Genomic DNA, 17,845 nt, shown 5'->3' with positions numbered 1-17,845 from the left:
AGATTCATGAACTACAAATCTTAGTTTCAAAATTAAGTGATTTTGAAGTTAAATTCCTGATGCACTTCAAATAGGTGCATTACTTTTGAAACAACCCTCTTCTTGGATTGGCTATAGAAAGAAAGTTTTGCATTCTTATGAAAAATGGACTGTGGAACAATTAATTCACATTCAAATTGAAAGTGAGACTTGTGCACGTGATTCTTTTATGCAACCTTCAAGTTCCACAGTTAACTTTGTTAGTGAGAATAATTTAGGAAATGGAAACAAAATCTGAAAGTTTTCAAGAAGAATAATTTTAAAAAGAAAAAAGATATTAAATGTCATCATTGTGGAAAGAGAGACCACAAAATTCATGACTGTAGGTTTAAGAAAGCAGGAAGTAATTTTAATCATGGAAATTCGGGAAAGCATGAAAAGACAAACATGGTGGAAAGTTCTTCTCAAGAATTTGCTGCAATGGTTTATGTTGTACCATGTACTATGGTGACAGAATTAAACATGGCTGCTACCGCGATTAAAAGTCAAGACTGGTGGTTGGATTCTGGTGCCACCATTCACATCTGTTGTGACAAGAATATGTTCAAGACTTATGCAGAAGTGAAGGAATCCGAGAAGGTTCTGATGGGTAATCATGTGCCTGCGGATGTTGCTGGAAAGGGAAGTGTTGAGATAAATTTCACATCCGGGTAGAAGCTAACATCGCTAAATATGTACCATGTTTCTGACATGAAGAAGAAAGACTTTAAGATAATCATTGAATCTGATCATTTAATAGTATCTAAGTATTGTGTATTTTTGTTGGGAAGGGCTAAACTTGTGATGGCATGTTCAAACTTAGTATTAATGCAATAAATTATGTTTCTTCTTATATTATTGAGTCTGATTCTATTTTATGGCATGCTAGATTAGGACATTTAAATTTTGATTCATTAAATTATATGTCAAAAAATGGTTATATTTCTTGCAAGCATGATCATTGAAAAATGTGAGGTTTGCATACAGGCAAAAATGACTAAAAAGCCTTTTCGTAAAACTGAAAGATTTATTGAACTTTTGCATGCACTTAATACATTCTGATATATGTGAACTAAATGGAGAATTAACTAGAGGAGGTAAAAGGTATCTTATCACCTTTATAGATGATTATTCTAGATTCACATATGTTTACTTACTTAGAGCAAAGATGAAGCCTTTCAGAAATTAAAAGAGTGCAAAATCTGTTGTGAAAATCAAAAGAATTGTAAAATTAAGATTCTTCGCAGTGATAGAGGAGGAGAATATTTTTCCTCTGAATTTTACTAGTTTTGTGAAGAGCATGGTTTGGTACATCAAACAAGTGCTCCTTATACACCACAGCAAAATGGTTTGGCCAAAAGAAAAAATAGAACCTTAGTAGATATGATTAATGCTATGCTAATGAATGCACATTTACCACATAATGTGTGGGGTGAGGCACTTTTAACAGCATGTTACATATTAATTAGGGTGCCTTCAAAAAGTATACATATTTTGCTATATGAACTTTGGAATAATAGAAAACCTAACTTAGACTATTTTAAAGTGCGGGGGTGTATATCATTTTATAGAGTTTTTGATCATCAAAGGTCTAAACTAGGTCCTAGAGGAATTAAACGTATTTTTATAGGATATGCATAACATTCAAAAGCCTACAGACTGTTGGATCTAGAATGTAATGTTATTATAGAATCTATTCATGTAGAATTTATTGAAACAAATTAATAAATGATATTATTGATGAGAGGTTGGCTGAACCTAATGATGTTGCGGATAGATTGTCACACTCTGAAATTACCACAAGTAAAGAGAAAAGTGACAGTATTCAGATAGAACCAAGAAAGTGCAAAAGACTAAGAAAAGAAAAATGTCTTGGTTCTGATTTTATTTCTTCACAACCTATAGTTTTCCTTGTTAAAAGAGATAGAACAAACGTCTGTAATCAAATTCCTATCATATTAAATGTTGAAGAAGACCCAAAAACGTTTAAGGAAGCTATATCTTCTAGAGATGCTGCCTTTTGGAAAGAGGCAAGTAATGATGAAATGGACTCAATGATGTTTAATAAAACTTGGGTTTTAGTTGATCTTCCACGAGGATCAAAACCTATAGGTTGTAAATGGGTCTTTAGAAGGAAATATAATACAGACGGTTCTATTCAAACCTTTAAGGCAAGGTCAGTAGCAAAGGGTTTCACCCTAAAAGAAGGCATAGATTATTTTGATATATATGCCCCCGTAGCAAGAATATCATCCATTAGAGTACTTTTATCATAGTCATCTATATATGATCTATATGTGCATCAAATGGATGTTAAAACGGCCTTCTTAAATGGAAACCTAGGTGAAGAAATTTGTATGCAACAACCTGAAGGATTTGTTCTTCCTAAAAATGAGAAAAAGGATTGCAAATTAATAAAATCTCTATATGGCTTGAAACAAGCACCAAAGCAGTGGGATGAAAAATTTGAAAGTGTAGTACTGTCAAATGGATTCGTACACAATCACGCAGACAAATGTATTTATTCTATTGTTACAAAAGAATATGGAGTTATCATTTGTCTATATGTTGACGACATGTTGATTTTAAGTACGAATATACTTGCTATTACTGAAACTGAGAAGTATCTAACTTTGGTTTTTAAGATGAAAGATTTAAATGAAGTTGATACTGTTTTGGGTATCAAAGTCGAAAGAAATAATAGAACGGTGACCTTATCTCAATCAAATTATAGTCATAAGATACTTAACAAGTTCAGTCATTTAGGCATTAAGGAATTTAATACTCCTTATTACTCGAGTATCAAGCTAACTAAAAATACTATGAGAGTAATAGAACAACTAGAGTATGCGAGTGAAATCGGTAGTATGATGTATGCAATGCATTGTACGAGACCTGATATAGCATTTGTTGTGTTGTAAGCTTTGCTGTATGATATAGCATTTGCAGTTTGTAAGCTTTCAGGGCTTACTAATAATCCAAGTAATGATCAATGGAAAGCAATAACTAGAGTACTTGGATATTTAAGAAATACAAAACATCTAGCCATTTGCTATAATGGTTTTCCTATCGCGTTAGAAGGATATTTTGATGCAAGCTGGATTACAAGTGTTAACGTTACTAGATCCCCTTCAAGTTGGATATTTACTTTAGGAAGTGGTGCAATTAGTTGGTCATCCAAGAAACAAACTTGTATTTCTCATTCGATCATGAAATTTGAATTTATATCATTAGCAGCTGCTGGAAAAGAAGAGGAATGGCTGAGGCATATGTTATTAGACATAAAGTTCTGGCCACCTCCTATGCTAGCCATTTCGATATTTTGTGATGGTGAGACTACCATGTGTGTGGCTCACAATAAGATATATAATGGGTATCAAGACATATAAGCTTAAGACATGCTTATACAGGAGAATTAGTCACAAGTGGGACTATTGCTATTGTGTATGTGAGATCAAATAAGAATTGACAAGAGATGTAGTACAACAAACTAGTGCAGGAATGGGGCTAAAATCTTTGAACTAACAAAAGCAATGGGAACCGAACTTTGAGTTACTATACACTCTAACAAAATAAGTTCAATGTGGTAATAACAAGTTGCTTTGTGTTGCTTAAGCACTGATCTCCTTTCAGCACCTTAATTCTAATGTACTACATACTATTATGTGAGAAGTTAAGGAGTTGTTAAATACCTGAAATAGCAGGGGCATAGTGACAAACTTCATAGTGCAAAATGTTACGAGAAGAGGTTGAATTAAATCTTAATGGAATTAGTAAATGTCTGTTGTAATAGGGACATAGTAGCTAATTCCACTTATATGAATATTGGAGTGGTGCCGCTTCAAGCAAGATTTACAAGGATTGATCTTGTAAGTATTCATGAAATCAGGATAAACACATGAGCGTAAACGTGCTAAAGCATATACTGGGTTTTCTGAGTTACTAAAATAATATCGTGTGTGTGATATTTTCGGTTTTGACACAAGGAGTTGTCATTCTAATCTTTGAAGACACCAATAACTTCGTCAGAACTTTAAAGTGTTTACATTAATGGAAAGTTCAAATCTCTATAAGATACTTTTCGATATGCATGATATTGCAGGTATAACATGCTTTTATAGAAAAACAAGCAAACTAAAAGTTAAAGCCTCACCTGCCTAAAATTAGATGCTCAAACCTTTACTTGAAATGCCAAAGTCAACCCAAACGAGATCCAAAGACTTCAATTATTCAAATTCATCAATAATGAGCTCAAATTAGTCTAGGAGAACTATTCCCATAATTTTAGGATGTCTCGGGGTCAAAGTCAACTCAAACCCAGTCATTAACTAAAAGATTTGGATACTGATCTCTCCATGAAAGAACCCTACACGTCGCCAGAACCTTAATTTCATGGCCTCCATGGCCATTGGCTAGTCCACTCAAGTGGCTAGTCAGGAGACTTCTTGCCCTACTTCTTCTCAAGTACCTTCGTCCGGCCCTGACCCTACTTCTAACTATGCAAACATTCTAAAAACCAATGCATTGAATGCCACCATACAAAAGTTGCTCCAATCCCTCTCAAGCCAGTTACGTTCCTTTATGGTGAACCCTTCATTAAATGGACAGAGGCAGAAGTGGAAAGAATGGACATCATGGAGAACGTCCAACATGTTGTGATTTGTAAGTTCTCATATGATGTCCTAAACTTGATGACCTACGCACGTTAGTACCTTCATAATGCATATAAAAGGTGACTGCCATATTGGTTTCATTAGAAATTGTCATGTTTTGGTACGACTTTCATTACCAGATGATTTTGTTAACTTAACTTCCAAAGGGGCTTATTCTATCAAGGCCAAGGTTGGTGCATTGTATAAGATGAGACCATTAAACTATGATTCTATGTTTAAAGTAGATGAAAAAACATAGAAGGTCGTAGCTGGGATTTCATTTACAAACTTATTATCTACGTACTTTGTAGAGAATTGTTAATTTTTATTGCAACAACGGCTAGAAAACTTTTGCACATGACCACGTGCACACTTTATGGGGTGCCCTTAAGCAGTGATCCTAGGGGAACATATCCATATCCACATGCATAACCAGCTAATAACCAAGTCCTTAGACTCATTAATGAAATATCAAACTTGCTGACACTCAAGTTCTTAACTACAACAACAACATACTCAAGTTCTTAACTCATCAGCCAAATCTCAACACAAGTGGGGAACATAACTGCTGACATTCAAGTTGCAGGCCACACTGACTCATCAGCAATACCACTGAAACCTAAGTCGCGGGTCCGCAAACTCATCACTTCGACTCATGATTATAGCATGAATCAAAAAGGCTTATAAGAAGTGCATGATCAAAACAGTTTAAATGATGTAATTTAACATACATAAAAAATCTGTAATGCTTGTCTAGCATATAATCAAGGGAAAAGGGCAAAATATACCTCTCTACTTTATTTTATTAGCTAATTTTACCCTCTATTAGCGATTGTGAACAAAAATACTCCTACTGTCTTCACAAAAAAAAAAATCCATTTCCTTTGTTGACCCGCCACGACCTGCCTATCATCATCGTCATCATCATCAAGCTCCAGCTTCTCTCATGTAGAAAAAAAAAAGAAGCAAAAACAAACACCCAGTGATGAAACTCCAGAATTTATGCCGAGCGACGCAAAAATTCAGTTTCTGAAGATAAAAATATTACAGAAATTATTCCTTGCGAAGTAGGTTTAGATATTTCCATTAAATAAGTAGCAGAGGCAAAAATTAAAGACCACAGATATTAGGGACAAAATTAAAGAGCAGCGCGTTTGAAGGGGAAAAAAATGATGGAATATGTTTCCTCGAAATAGGAGAAAATAGAGTGGGAACTGTTTTCATTAAAAATTTGAGGTAAGATATTTCCGGATCAATAAAAACACACACCACCTACCTACGTACCCCAGCCCCCCACCCACCTCCGCCCTTACTCAACCCCTACTCTTATCCGCCACCACCCCACTCCCACCTACCCCACCGCCACCTCCCTCTGCCCTACCAAACGACCCCAAAGTGTTTTACTTTGAATATATGGAAATGCTTTGAAAATGACATTTTTCAATCTGTGTATCAAATAAAAATAAAATGAATAGAAAAATTACTTATTTCCGAAAAAATATTTTCGTGGAAAACATTTTCCGTAATACCAAACACACTCTTTGCCAACACTAATAGAGACCAAAACACTAGTAGAGACACGGATGGAAAAAAAAATATGGGGGTTAGAATACATGAGATGAAACTCCCGTCTGCATCTTAGGATTCAGGAAACTGTATCTAATTAACTGCTTCCTCTATACACTATTCTTTCGTCACTTCTCCTTTTCTTCAAGCCATCATCGCCTCTCTTTTTCTCTAGGGTTCCTTTTCTTCCTCTCATTCAAAGTCCTCTTCAAATATCCCAATATTTCTCTTCACATACCTTTTAGCCGTTCCAAATAATTCAATTGAAAAAAACATATAAAAAATTTATATAGTTATATACAAAATTCATATCGATTTTATACGGTGTTTATACATAAAATTGTAATCGAAATACTAAGCCTCTACACATTTCTTACTGATTTTATAAAGTTTTCATACACAAAAAAAGTGATCGAAATTCTAAGCCTAAGCGAGATATATATACATTTCATACTGATTTTACACAGTTTTCGTACACGAAAATTTGAGCGAAACTTTTAAGATTGAGCGATAATCATTAATATTCCCAGAATTAATACACAACTCTTTCTTGAATCAACAAATAAATTGATTGATAAATACATTTCCAATAATGAAATAAATCAAGAAAAAATTAATAATAATAAAAAAATTCACTTTATTTCGACTATAAAAAAGTCCCTTTCTAATATTAGTAAAAAAAATTCACATATTTTTTTTGATTTATCCTACTTGTCACAAGCATATGTATTTTACAAATTATCACATTGTATATATGTTTTGCAAACTGAAAATTCTTGTCACATTTTATAAATACATTTCTTATTATGTGTGTGCGTATATATATATATATATATATATATATATATATATATATATATGTCATTCTCCTAAAATACATTTTTTTGCACGGATTGCACTTCTTATAGACTGGTCTTGAATTTTTGCCCCTCAAATCGCAGTCTTTAATTTTTGCTCCTATTTCTCATCTAATAAAAAATTATGGGCCAAAATATCTTTATTAGCTGGTCTACGTAATCAGAGATTCTGGGTTCAAACCCCAGCAAAGTAAAAAAAAAAAATTACAATGTAAGATTTCATAAAAACTAAGCCTATTCGAGTAAAGCTATATAAAAATTATGTTTTGTCCGGTATAATTTTCTAGAAATTAAGTTTGGGCGCACGACCAAAAACTAGTAGGAGATACCGGATGGAAAACTTAGAAAAGATGGGATTAGTATGGGAAATAAATAAAATAAACTCCCATCTGCATCTTAGGATTGTATCCAATTAACTGTGTCTTCCTCTATGCACTACACAACTCTTTCACTTCTTTTCTTCAAGCCATCCATCGCCTCTCTCTCTTTCTCTCTAGGGTTCCTTTTCTTCCTCTCATTCAAACTTTCCTCTTCCCATATCCCTATTTCTCCTCATCCTTTTAATCCATTCCAAACAATTCAATTGAAAAACAGCACATCAGTAACTCAATCACAGTATTCATCTATATATCTGTCCATGTAACTACTGGTTAGATTTCACAATGAGGATTTTTTGGATTTCATAGATTCAATCGCCCTGATATAGTTCCTTATTTATTGCTATATTTTGTTTGTGAAATCCATAGAAAAGGAATTATTATTACTATTATGGCTTCTACAGTTCCAGCAAAGTCTAATAACCCACTACACAACTTTGACTTGCCTCACTTGAAATGGAAGAAGAATCATCACTCCAACAACAACAACCACACGCGCCGCCGCTCCACCTCCTCCCCGTCGCGGCACGATTCACCTCAACGCCAATCTCCGATGCGTGAATCCCACGCTCCAGCGCGTCACTCTCCAACGCGCCAATTCTCTCCCCTCCGTGATTCCCATGCGGCAGCGCGTCATTCTCCGATGCGTGATTCTTTACCGGCGCGTGTATCTCCGATGCGTGATTCCAGTATGCCGTTTCGCCAGTCTTCGATGCGTGAATCCTCACCGGCGCGTGTGTCTCCGACGCGTGATTCCGTTTCGGCGGCGCGTGTGTCACAGACGCACTGCGAATCATCGGAAAAGGAGAGAAGTAGTGTTATTGAGTATCGTAGATATTCACGAATTTCATCAGCACCTGAGAGTAGTAAATCAGATACTAATAAGAAGCATAATAAAGTAGTAGAAATTGAAGGCAGATCATCATCGAAAATACTACTCAAAATCCCTCGGAACAATAAAACCGAAGAGATCGCAATCCATGAAGAACAACAAAAGGAGAATAATAATGAATCTCAAGCTCAAGCTGATGAAGAAGCAACAAAGACGTGGAATCTGAGACCTAGAAAACCTATACACAAATCATTGAATTTGAATTCAGGTCCATTTAGATCCAGTGGATCGGCGATACAGGAGAGTAAATCTCAATCGAATCACGTGAATGTGGTGAACAAGGAGAAGGAAAATAATGAATCGAATGCTGTTACGAAGAAGGAGAAAAGGTTGAGGTTTTCGGTAGGGCTTTCGAGAGAAGAGATTGATGAAGATATATATGCTATGACTGGATCAAAAGCTGCTAGAAGACCTAAGAAGAGAGTTAAAGCTGTTCAGAAACAACTTGATGTGAGAAGAATTTATCATCACTTATTTTCGTTCGATTTTGCGTTTAATTTTCTTCATCGAATGATTTGAATTTGTTTCTTTTTGGCAGACTCTCTTCCCAGGTTTATGGCTAGCTTCAATAACTCCTGATTCGTACAAAGTTTGTGAAAATCTTCCAAAGGTATAGTTCATTGTTGGATCAAATTTGAGATAACGGTCAAAAACACACATGAGCTATTATTTTTTCGCAAGTTTCACACCTCATTTATCAGTTGTTCTCTTTTCCATCCTGAACTATGTATTAAAACACACCTATGGTGATAGTTCATGTAGGAAATGGGAGCAACTGATAGTTGGCCTAGTCAGCTTCAAGGTGGGTTTTAATACGTAGATAGTGGGTAGAAAAGGAAACGACTGATAGTTGAATTGTGAAACTCGCGAAAATGGTGTTTTTGACCATTAACTCTTGATAAAATTAGATCTTCTATTCTCGGTTATTTTGAATGTGTTTGTGACAGCCTGATTTGATTTCCTTGCAGGGTTAAAAGAAATCCTTCAAAAGGTGGTTGTCCTTCGAATGTCCTTGGTTTTTGTGGAAGTTTGAAGTTGATGGCTTCCAAATTTTATGATTGCATTTGGAGGTATAATCAGTTTTTTATCTGTAAAAGATGAAAGGATGAATAATTTTTTTTGTTTCCCTTGCTGTCCTTCAGCACTAGCTTTTCGTTAGGTTTCGGGAATAGCAGCTGAAGTTTAGTTTTTTCTTTTTATTTTTTCTTTAGATAAAGAAAGCTGAAGTTTAGTTTTTTGATTTCATCCTTAGGTGCCGATGTAAATATGGCTTTCTAACAAATTATTGGAAATTTGCTTTTGATATCCTTATGCTGTTCCTCCTCTTGTTTGCCTTTATTCTAAAAGACAGAATGAGTGTATTGTAGTGGAAGGCCCTCTTGTCTGATGCAAGGATAGTGTCCTTTATTCCTTTTCCCCTTTCATGATGAAAATGATGCAAAAATTCTTACGCGCTGATACGTGATCTTAATTCGATCGAAATAGTTTGTCAAAGAACAGTTCGATTTGGTTTTCTGAATGAAATTTTGTCGTGGTTTTGGATTTTTTAAGGTTCAGGAGTGATACTTTCAGCGATAAACGATGAACTGTTAAAACTGTTATCCAACACAAATTCTGATATGCTGAGGAGTGACCATTTTGACATGATTACTCTTTCATTTACGCATCATTATTCATCCCTTGAGTAACAATCACTATATATCTGTTGAAGTAGGTCAGTGGGAGGTAATATTCCATATTTGAACATGTAATTCCTTTTGATATACAATAAGTAAAACAGTCCGTTATTTCATTGAGCTGCTACATATTTGGACTTTAAAACTAACCCATGGTTTTAGACAGCCTTAAACTGACCTGACTAGGCTAAGTGGATTAGTTTATGAAGATGAAGAACATCATTCAGGTTCAACCTTGTGAATTCTCTCATAATAGAGTTTGCTTCTCATCATAGACATCATAACTTCTTTCCCTGCTTCCTTTGTGTATTCTCTCATAATAGAGTTTGCTTCTCATCATAGACATTATAATTTCTTTCTTTAATAGAGTTTGCGAGGAACCTGTATGTTGTATGATTGTAGTCCTTCTTTTCAGAGGCGGAGTTAGAATTTGAAATTTATGGGTTCAGGATTCTAGCTTATTGTGTTCTGAATTAATAATTTGTACATATTAAATGGATTTCTTAAGATAAATACCGAGATTAAACCAAATTTATTGTACCTTGGTCACTGGCTCCACCCTCATTCTCTTTCCCCTCTTTGTGCATTTGGGTGATGGGTTGTCTAGTCTGGGATTCCTCTGTTTCTGGATTTTCTTTTTAGTTTGTTATCATGATTTAAACCTTATTTTTGTCTCACTGGACTAGAAGCTTCATCCCTTGTTTTGGCATGGCCTAATTCGAGATGGTATAAACCTATCTTGTTCATCGTCTTGTTCGTCATTTATAAAGTTGCAGTTTACTCTTCTAGTTGTGCAGTTCTTGTGCTAGACAACATTTACAGTAGAGCACAAGGTATAGTCCAATAGCCAATGAAATAAGCAAGGTAATTAAAAGCCATTACTTCATAGTTTAAAGCAATGAAGCGACGTGAAGCAAGGGGCTAAAGCTTCATGGGCAAAGCCATGCACTTCCAAGAATTGTGCGCATCAAAAAATGGCGTGCGATATTATCCCACAAGAAGAAGCAACTCTTTGATCTCATCTTATGGGAGTTGGATTGATATCGACATTATCGTACATTTAATGTTGAAATTGGTTAAGCTTAATTGAAGCAATGAAGCGTGAAGCAAGGGGCTAAAGCTTCACAGGCAAAGGCGTGCGCTTCGGGGATTTTTTTTTTTTTTTGGGACTTGTAACATGCACTTCGGGGAATTGTGCGCTTCAAACAATGACGTGCCATATTATCCCAATAAGAAGCAGCCAACTCTTTGAATCTCATCTCTGAGAAGTTGGATTGATATGGGCATTACCGTACATTGATTGTTGAAAATGGTATATCATAAATGAAAATTGATTCTTGTTGTACGAAATTCATATGTATATTTGGTATTTTTATTTTTTTGTAAATTGTGGCGCTTTGCTTTAAAAGAAGCGTGCGCTTCACTAGTTTTTCGCTTTTTGCTTAGATGGATTAGTCGCTTTTCAGAGGGTTTTGCTTTAAAAGCGCGTTGAAACTGGATGAAAACTATATGAATCAAGATTCAAATCAGAGTAGAGATAAAAACAATAAATGTTCAATAAATGTTTCCTTCAATTAGCCTAAGCCTTGTTTATATTGTACCTTTACTGCCGGAGACTAATTCTGGATTTAAATGATTTGTGTTTGATTTTTAAAAATTTTAGCACTGAACTTATTATACGTTCAAAATTATTGTTTCAGATCTAATATAAGTTCAATTTTTCACACATTTATACATTGGTGATGTTCAAAAACTACCTTAATGTAATTATTTTTATTGACTGATACGTTGATGATGTCAGTTTTACTTTTAATATCAAATTATTAGGAAGTAGATTTGGCAGAGATCCATAATTTTAACTCAAATCTTGTATTTCTATTAAATTTATTTAATATATACAAATTATTGAAACTGGCTGGATTATTAGACTCCCGATGAAATAGCTAAGGCGGCACAAAGCTTACCCTAATGACTATCAGTAAAAGGAACAAATATATAGTATGCATAGGAAGTTGCCTTTCAACTTACCCAAAGATTTAGTAGTTCAGTTGGTTGACTATCTAAACTTTCACTTTATTGGTGAGGTTTGAATTCTCACGTTGTAATTCTCTCCCTATTTCTTTTTTCCCTACTCCATGCATAATTACAAAAAAAAATAATCTTGCCCATTTAGAGTTTTTTAAATTTTAATTTTTATAGTACATCTATAAAATGTTACTACTATGTTTTTATTACGTGTGTTGTCCCTCTTTCTAATTTTATATTTACCTGGTGGGATAGTGCATCCTGTCTCCACTTTTTTTTGGGTGTTTAGAAGATGCGTAAAATCAGAGGATTTCACATGAGTAGATTGTTAGCAATTTATGGCGTGGCTTGCGATTAGTTCAAAGATCATATATGTACCCAGTCAAAGTTTCCCTTACCACATGTTCTTCTGATAATACCATTGACGTGTACCCCCTTCCTTTATTATTTTTATTAACTAGATGATGAAAGTCCGTGTTAACATGAGCGACAACACAAAAAATAGTATTTTCTTTTTTTCAATTTGTTTGAACCTATTTCTTCTTTAGTCCGTGTCAAAATGAACGACCTCTTTCCTAATTTGGAAACAAATTCACTTTATGAATGATTTACAGCCACACAAATTTTCAAGGCTTATTTTGAACCACAAGTTTCAAAAGTCTTCCCTCTTTCTTAAATGTCGTGTCCAGTCAAATGAGTTCATATAAATTGAAACGGAGGGAGTATCACACTTTTCTTTTTAGTCTATCTTAAAAAGGATGATATATTTTTATGTTTAGAAATCATTTAACTTGAAACTTCCTCTTTTACCTTTAATGAAATAATTTAAATTCACACAAATATCTATGATAATTTTAGACCAAGAGTTTCAAAGATCTTTCCCTTTCTTTTTTAAACTTCGTCTCTAGTCAAACTATGTTACGTAAATTAGGATAGAGAGAGTACCTTTTATTAATATAATTATGAACTTTTTATTATAGAAAGTATTATAATTTAATTAATTGAAAATATCAATAAATTATTTTACTTAGTCCGCTTTTCCAATATATGACTTTCCTGGTTTGGTTCTCCAATTGAAAGATTTGAAATACACCTTCTCCTTTCATGCCATCATCACTTTCAAATCAATAACACTGAAAAGCGCTTTCATGTGTTAGCATCTGTTGTAATCTTAAATTTTTAAGTATAAATCAACTTCATCATTTTAAGAAAATATGTGTATACGTTTCTTGGCTGTTTATATTTCGTCTTCTTGATGTTATTCCTCATTATTTGTGTGAGACGTATGTGTCTAAATTTATACCCAAAGGTATAAGTTTTAAATCTTTTAGTTTTATGACTTCTTTAGCGGTTTTTGTGTTCAATTTAAATTGTTATTTTTTTTTCATGAATTTCTCTTCTTTAAATTTTCTCTAAGCGCACCTTTAACATTTTCTGAACTTATTATCATTATTTAAATGTCCTATTTTTTTTTTGAAATTATCTCATACTTCTTCACGTGGACCCTAACTTAATATTTTTTTACAATTGTCTCTTAATTGTTCACGTGGACCCCACCTTAATTTTTTTAATTCTACTATTGTAGAAAAGTGAATCCCACCTTATTTATTATTATTTTTTTAAATTTAACTATATTAGAAGAGTGGGTGGACGACATCCAACCCCCTCTTCTAATATAATAGAAATATTATTTGCTTATTCTTTATAACAATAAATGTGGGTACCACAAGTATTGGCCGACGTGCATTCTTTATTCACAATTTGACATTAAAATACATTTAGCAAATTTGGATTTTTAGAATAGCAAAAAAGGACAAGAAAAAGGAAACGGCTATTTAGATTATTTCTTCTAATTTTTTCTTTTTACCCCTAAGGTTTTACCAAATTCAAGAAGCAATTTATTGAATGAAGTTATCGGCCATGTTAGTATGTATCATGAGTTTAAATTGTATACACTAACAATATCAAAAAATATTTACACAAACAAATCACTTGTAAAATAATTTACATGTAAATTTCTAAGATACACATGACGATTATGTTACTTGGTAAAATTAGTGGAGACACCCTTCAACGAGGGTGTCATCCAACACCATTTGACCAAGAATGTTCACCAAATATATATAAGCTCAAATAATATTTCTTTAAAATAGTGTTTACATATATAATAGATACACGGCTTGAAAATTATGCATAATAAACATCAAATTGAGACAAAAAGTAAAGCTTCAAAACCTCTAAAGCTCAAATCCACATACAAGTTGCGTTTTGATAATACGTCGACATTGCTTATGAAGAATTTCGTGTAGGTCGCTGCTTGATGTCACGTGTTAAAATTCGATAATAATGTAAAAAGTTTATTTTATCCTTATGTCATTTGGCTTGAGGACCAACTCTTTTCCCATTACTACAGGCACAAAGAAATGAAACCTGAAGAAAACATAAAGCCTCATGCACAATGATACCAGTACCTCTACAAGGCCACATTGTACAATTCATCAATCTTGCATCATAGGGTCTCACCTTAACTTCTGTCAATACACAAAAAACTCATCAAAGGTTGATGAAAGATCAATCAATCTCTGAAAACTCTCCGGATTACAACGTTTTCTCCGAGGCACGGAAGTCTGGCCTTGACATTCGATACACAACCATATCCAATGGTTTCCTATTGAATCTCGTTCCAATGGGAAAACATGATTAGTTATTGGAAGGGTTGTTCCATGTTTTCTCAGCGCACATGTGGATGATCTTGTTGGAAATTTAGTAAATTCTAACCATAATCCTCCAGTTTCTTGCCTAATAGCTGACAGTCTCTATGTTTGGCCATCAGAGATTGCCAAGAAATATAATCTTGATACCATATCAATGTGGACTGAACCAGTTCTGGCATTCACAAGTTACTATCATATGGACCTATTAAGAATTAGGGTGTGTTCGGTAAAGAGGAAAACATTTTTATGAAAAATGGTTTTCAATTTTGCTCACGTTCGGTTGGTCAAAATTCTTGTAAAATGTTTTCTTTACGAAAACAAATTACTTAAAAATAAGAAAAATGACTTCCCCAATAAAAGTAGGGAAATCAAGTCCTACAAGTGACATTCAAGGCCGGCTAAAGGGCCAAGCTGCCGAAGCAAAGGCTTTAGGCCACCACATTTTGGAGGCCCCATTTTTTTTATTAGTGGTACTAAAAGTTTTATGATTAAGTTCTTAAGAAAAATATTGAATATTGTAAGATAAAATGATATACAAGTTCTTCAGAAAGGAAATAGAACTGTTTAGCAATGTAACAAGTAATCACTGTTAGACAATGTATTACATTCTCACATGAATAATCTTCTTTCTCTGATTTACTTTCTCATAATTTTTATTTTTCTTCTTTCTACTAAGCTATCTATTGTCTCAAAGAGTTTAAGTTTTTATACTAAATATTTTTTCCCTTAAAAACATTCAAAGAATATTTATAGATAAACCTACTTAAAATATAGCAAATTGAAGTTATGAAAGCTTATTTTTATACTAAATTACCAACTTCTATAATCATGCCCTATTGTTCGAGTTTTTTTTTTTTTTTTTTTTTTTTTTTTTTTTTTTGTCTTTTTATACTTTACTCCATAGGTGTATTCTTTTTTATTACATGCTAAAATTCGAATATAGCAACTAGAAAAAATGAATCAAGTCACTTAAAACTCAAAAAAGAAGGATGTAAAAAACTGAAATTTGTATACAATCTCAAAAAGGAGCTCTTTATCTAATATCTCAAGAAAGATTAAATGAATCGGTGATATTGTTATTTAGAAAAGAACTATTAGAGGAAACCGATTATTAAACAATATTACTTAATAACTTTGTTTTTCAAAAAGTTAATTTAAGAAATGTCAAAGTTTTTAAAAAATTTATAGAAAGAAGCTTAAGGCCTCTTAATATAATGTGGCTTTAGGCCACTAAATATATTGAGCCGTCCCTAGTAACATTCCATATTAATTGTCTCCTCCACACCCCCACCACCAACCCGATCACCACCACCCACCACCCTCCTCATAACCTGAATTTTCTATATATATATATATATATATATATATATATATATATATATATATATATATATATATATATATATATATATATATATATATATATATATATATTCTTGTAATTGTTTTTATAAAAAATGAAAAATATTTTTTACCCCTCACCCCACCGCCCTGCACCCCCCCCCCCCCAAATTTTCTATTTTCTATTTCATATTTTTATTTTACTTTTATAAAAAATTGAAATTTTTTCTTACCCCAACCGCACCCTGCGCCCCCTATTTCATATATTTTATTTTACTTTTATATATAAATTTTCTACAAAATGAGAATTTTTTCTTACCCTACCCCCTGGGTGGTGGGAATCGGGGGAGGGGGGGGGGGAGATTTTTCTTTCATTTTTTTTTATAAAAGTAAAATAAAATATTCGAAAGGAGGGGGGTGCGTGGATGGTGGGGGTGATGCGGGGTGTGGTTGTGTGGTTTGGAGGGGGGGGGGGAGGGGGGTTATATTGGGGTTGGGTGGTGGAGGTCGAGCGTGCGGGTGGGTGGTGAGGGTGGGTTAGTGGGTGGTGGGGTGGTGTTGGTGGGGGGTGGGGTTGGGTGGTGCGTGGGTGGTGGGGTGGAGGGGGCGAAGGTGGTGGGGGTTGGTGGAGAGGGTGGGTGTTGTAGTTGGGTGGGGTTGGGTATTTTCCGGAAAATGTATTCTACTAACCAACCGAATATTATAAAATAAGTAAGAAATTCACTTATTTTCTAAGAACGGATTTTGCAGGAAACCATTTTCCTCCGTACCAAACATACCCTTAATGGTCACTTTAGTTCTCAAGGTATGATTTCTTACCAACAACAGACACACACCCTGATTTTGTAGCTAAATGTGTTTTTCTTTCTGATAAATCAAAATATTTCGTATAAATGTACACCAAAAAGTTGTTAAACTATACAAAAATTGTTATAAATAATAAAGCTAAAAGAATAGTATTGTAGGGAAAGATGGAAGAGAGGAGAATTTTTTATTTCTCTTGATGGATCAAAATACAATGAAGGAGAACCCCTCTAAAGATAGACATCCATAATAAGTAAATAATTTATAACACATCCCCTTGAATGTCTATTTGATAGATAATGTGCCTCGTTAAAACTTTACTAGAAAAAATTCAATGGGAAAAAATTTCTGCGAAGGAAAAAGAGTACGCATATCTAATTATACGCATTTCTAGTTGCCTTATTAAAAACCTTGTAAGGAAAATCTAGTGGGACAAAGCTTGTAAGGAGAAAAGAGTATAACGCGTATTGACTCCCCCTGATAAAAGCATCAATCCAAAAATTTGAATATTCGCCTCCCAATCTTGTGCACCATCTTCTCGAAAATTGCAGTTGGTAGAGACTTGACGAACAAATGAACCATATTATCACTCGAACGAATCTGTTGCACGTTGGTATCACCATTCTTTTGGAGATTGTATGTGAAGAAGAACTTTTGTGAAATGAGATTTGTTCTATCTCCTTTTATGAATCCTCCATTCTTTTGATAGAGTTGCATCATCAGCATATAATATTGTTGGAGTCATGCCAATCACTTGATTTATAACACAGTATGACTGTAATCTGTCATGAAAATAGATAAAATGTATGGATCGAACATTTTTGTCGATCAGATGAATATTCTGTGTATCCAAAATACTTGACAATATTTGTTAGAATAAACACATTTGTATCAGGGCTTGCAATTGATCTTATTTCGATATC

General features: G+C 33.9%; 1 protein-coding gene across 1 annotated transcript; it reads left to right on the top strand.

Annotated features, from left to right (window-relative positions):
• Positions 1 to 7,425: 7,425 nt before the first annotated feature.
• Positions 7,426 to 9,667, top strand: LOC132637009 (uncharacterized). Its single transcript, XM_060354139.1, has 3 exons — positions 7,426 to 8,812; positions 8,901 to 8,972; positions 9,331 to 9,667. Exons 1-3 carry the CDS (start codon positions 7,862 to 7,864, stop codon positions 9,334 to 9,336), a joined length of 1,029 nt encoding a protein of 342 aa, XP_060210122.1. The 5' UTR covers positions 7,426 to 7,861; the 3' UTR covers positions 9,337 to 9,667.
• The last annotated feature ends 8,178 nt before the right edge of the window (positions 9,668 to 17,845 follow it).

Source organism: Lycium barbarum, chromosome 1 (assembly GCF_019175385.1).
Source record: "Lycium barbarum isolate Lr01 chromosome 1, ASM1917538v2, whole genome shotgun sequence".
Lineage (NCBI taxonomy): Eukaryota > Viridiplantae > Streptophyta > Magnoliopsida > Solanales > Solanaceae > Lycium > Lycium barbarum.
Note: the sequence above shows the minus strand (reverse complement) of the source record. Positions and strands in the feature narration are given on the sequence as shown.

Excerpts from the sequence above, each read along its gene's own strand:
- LOC132637009 (XM_060354139.1), top strand. The coding sequence starts at position 7,862 with ATGGCTTCTACAGTTCCAGCAAAGTCTAATAACCCACTACACAACTTT. Across the intron at positions 8,813-8,900 it reads CTGTTCAGAAACAACTTGAT|ACTCTCTTCCCAGGTTTATG; the intron begins GTGAGAAGAATT and ends TCTTTTTGGCAG.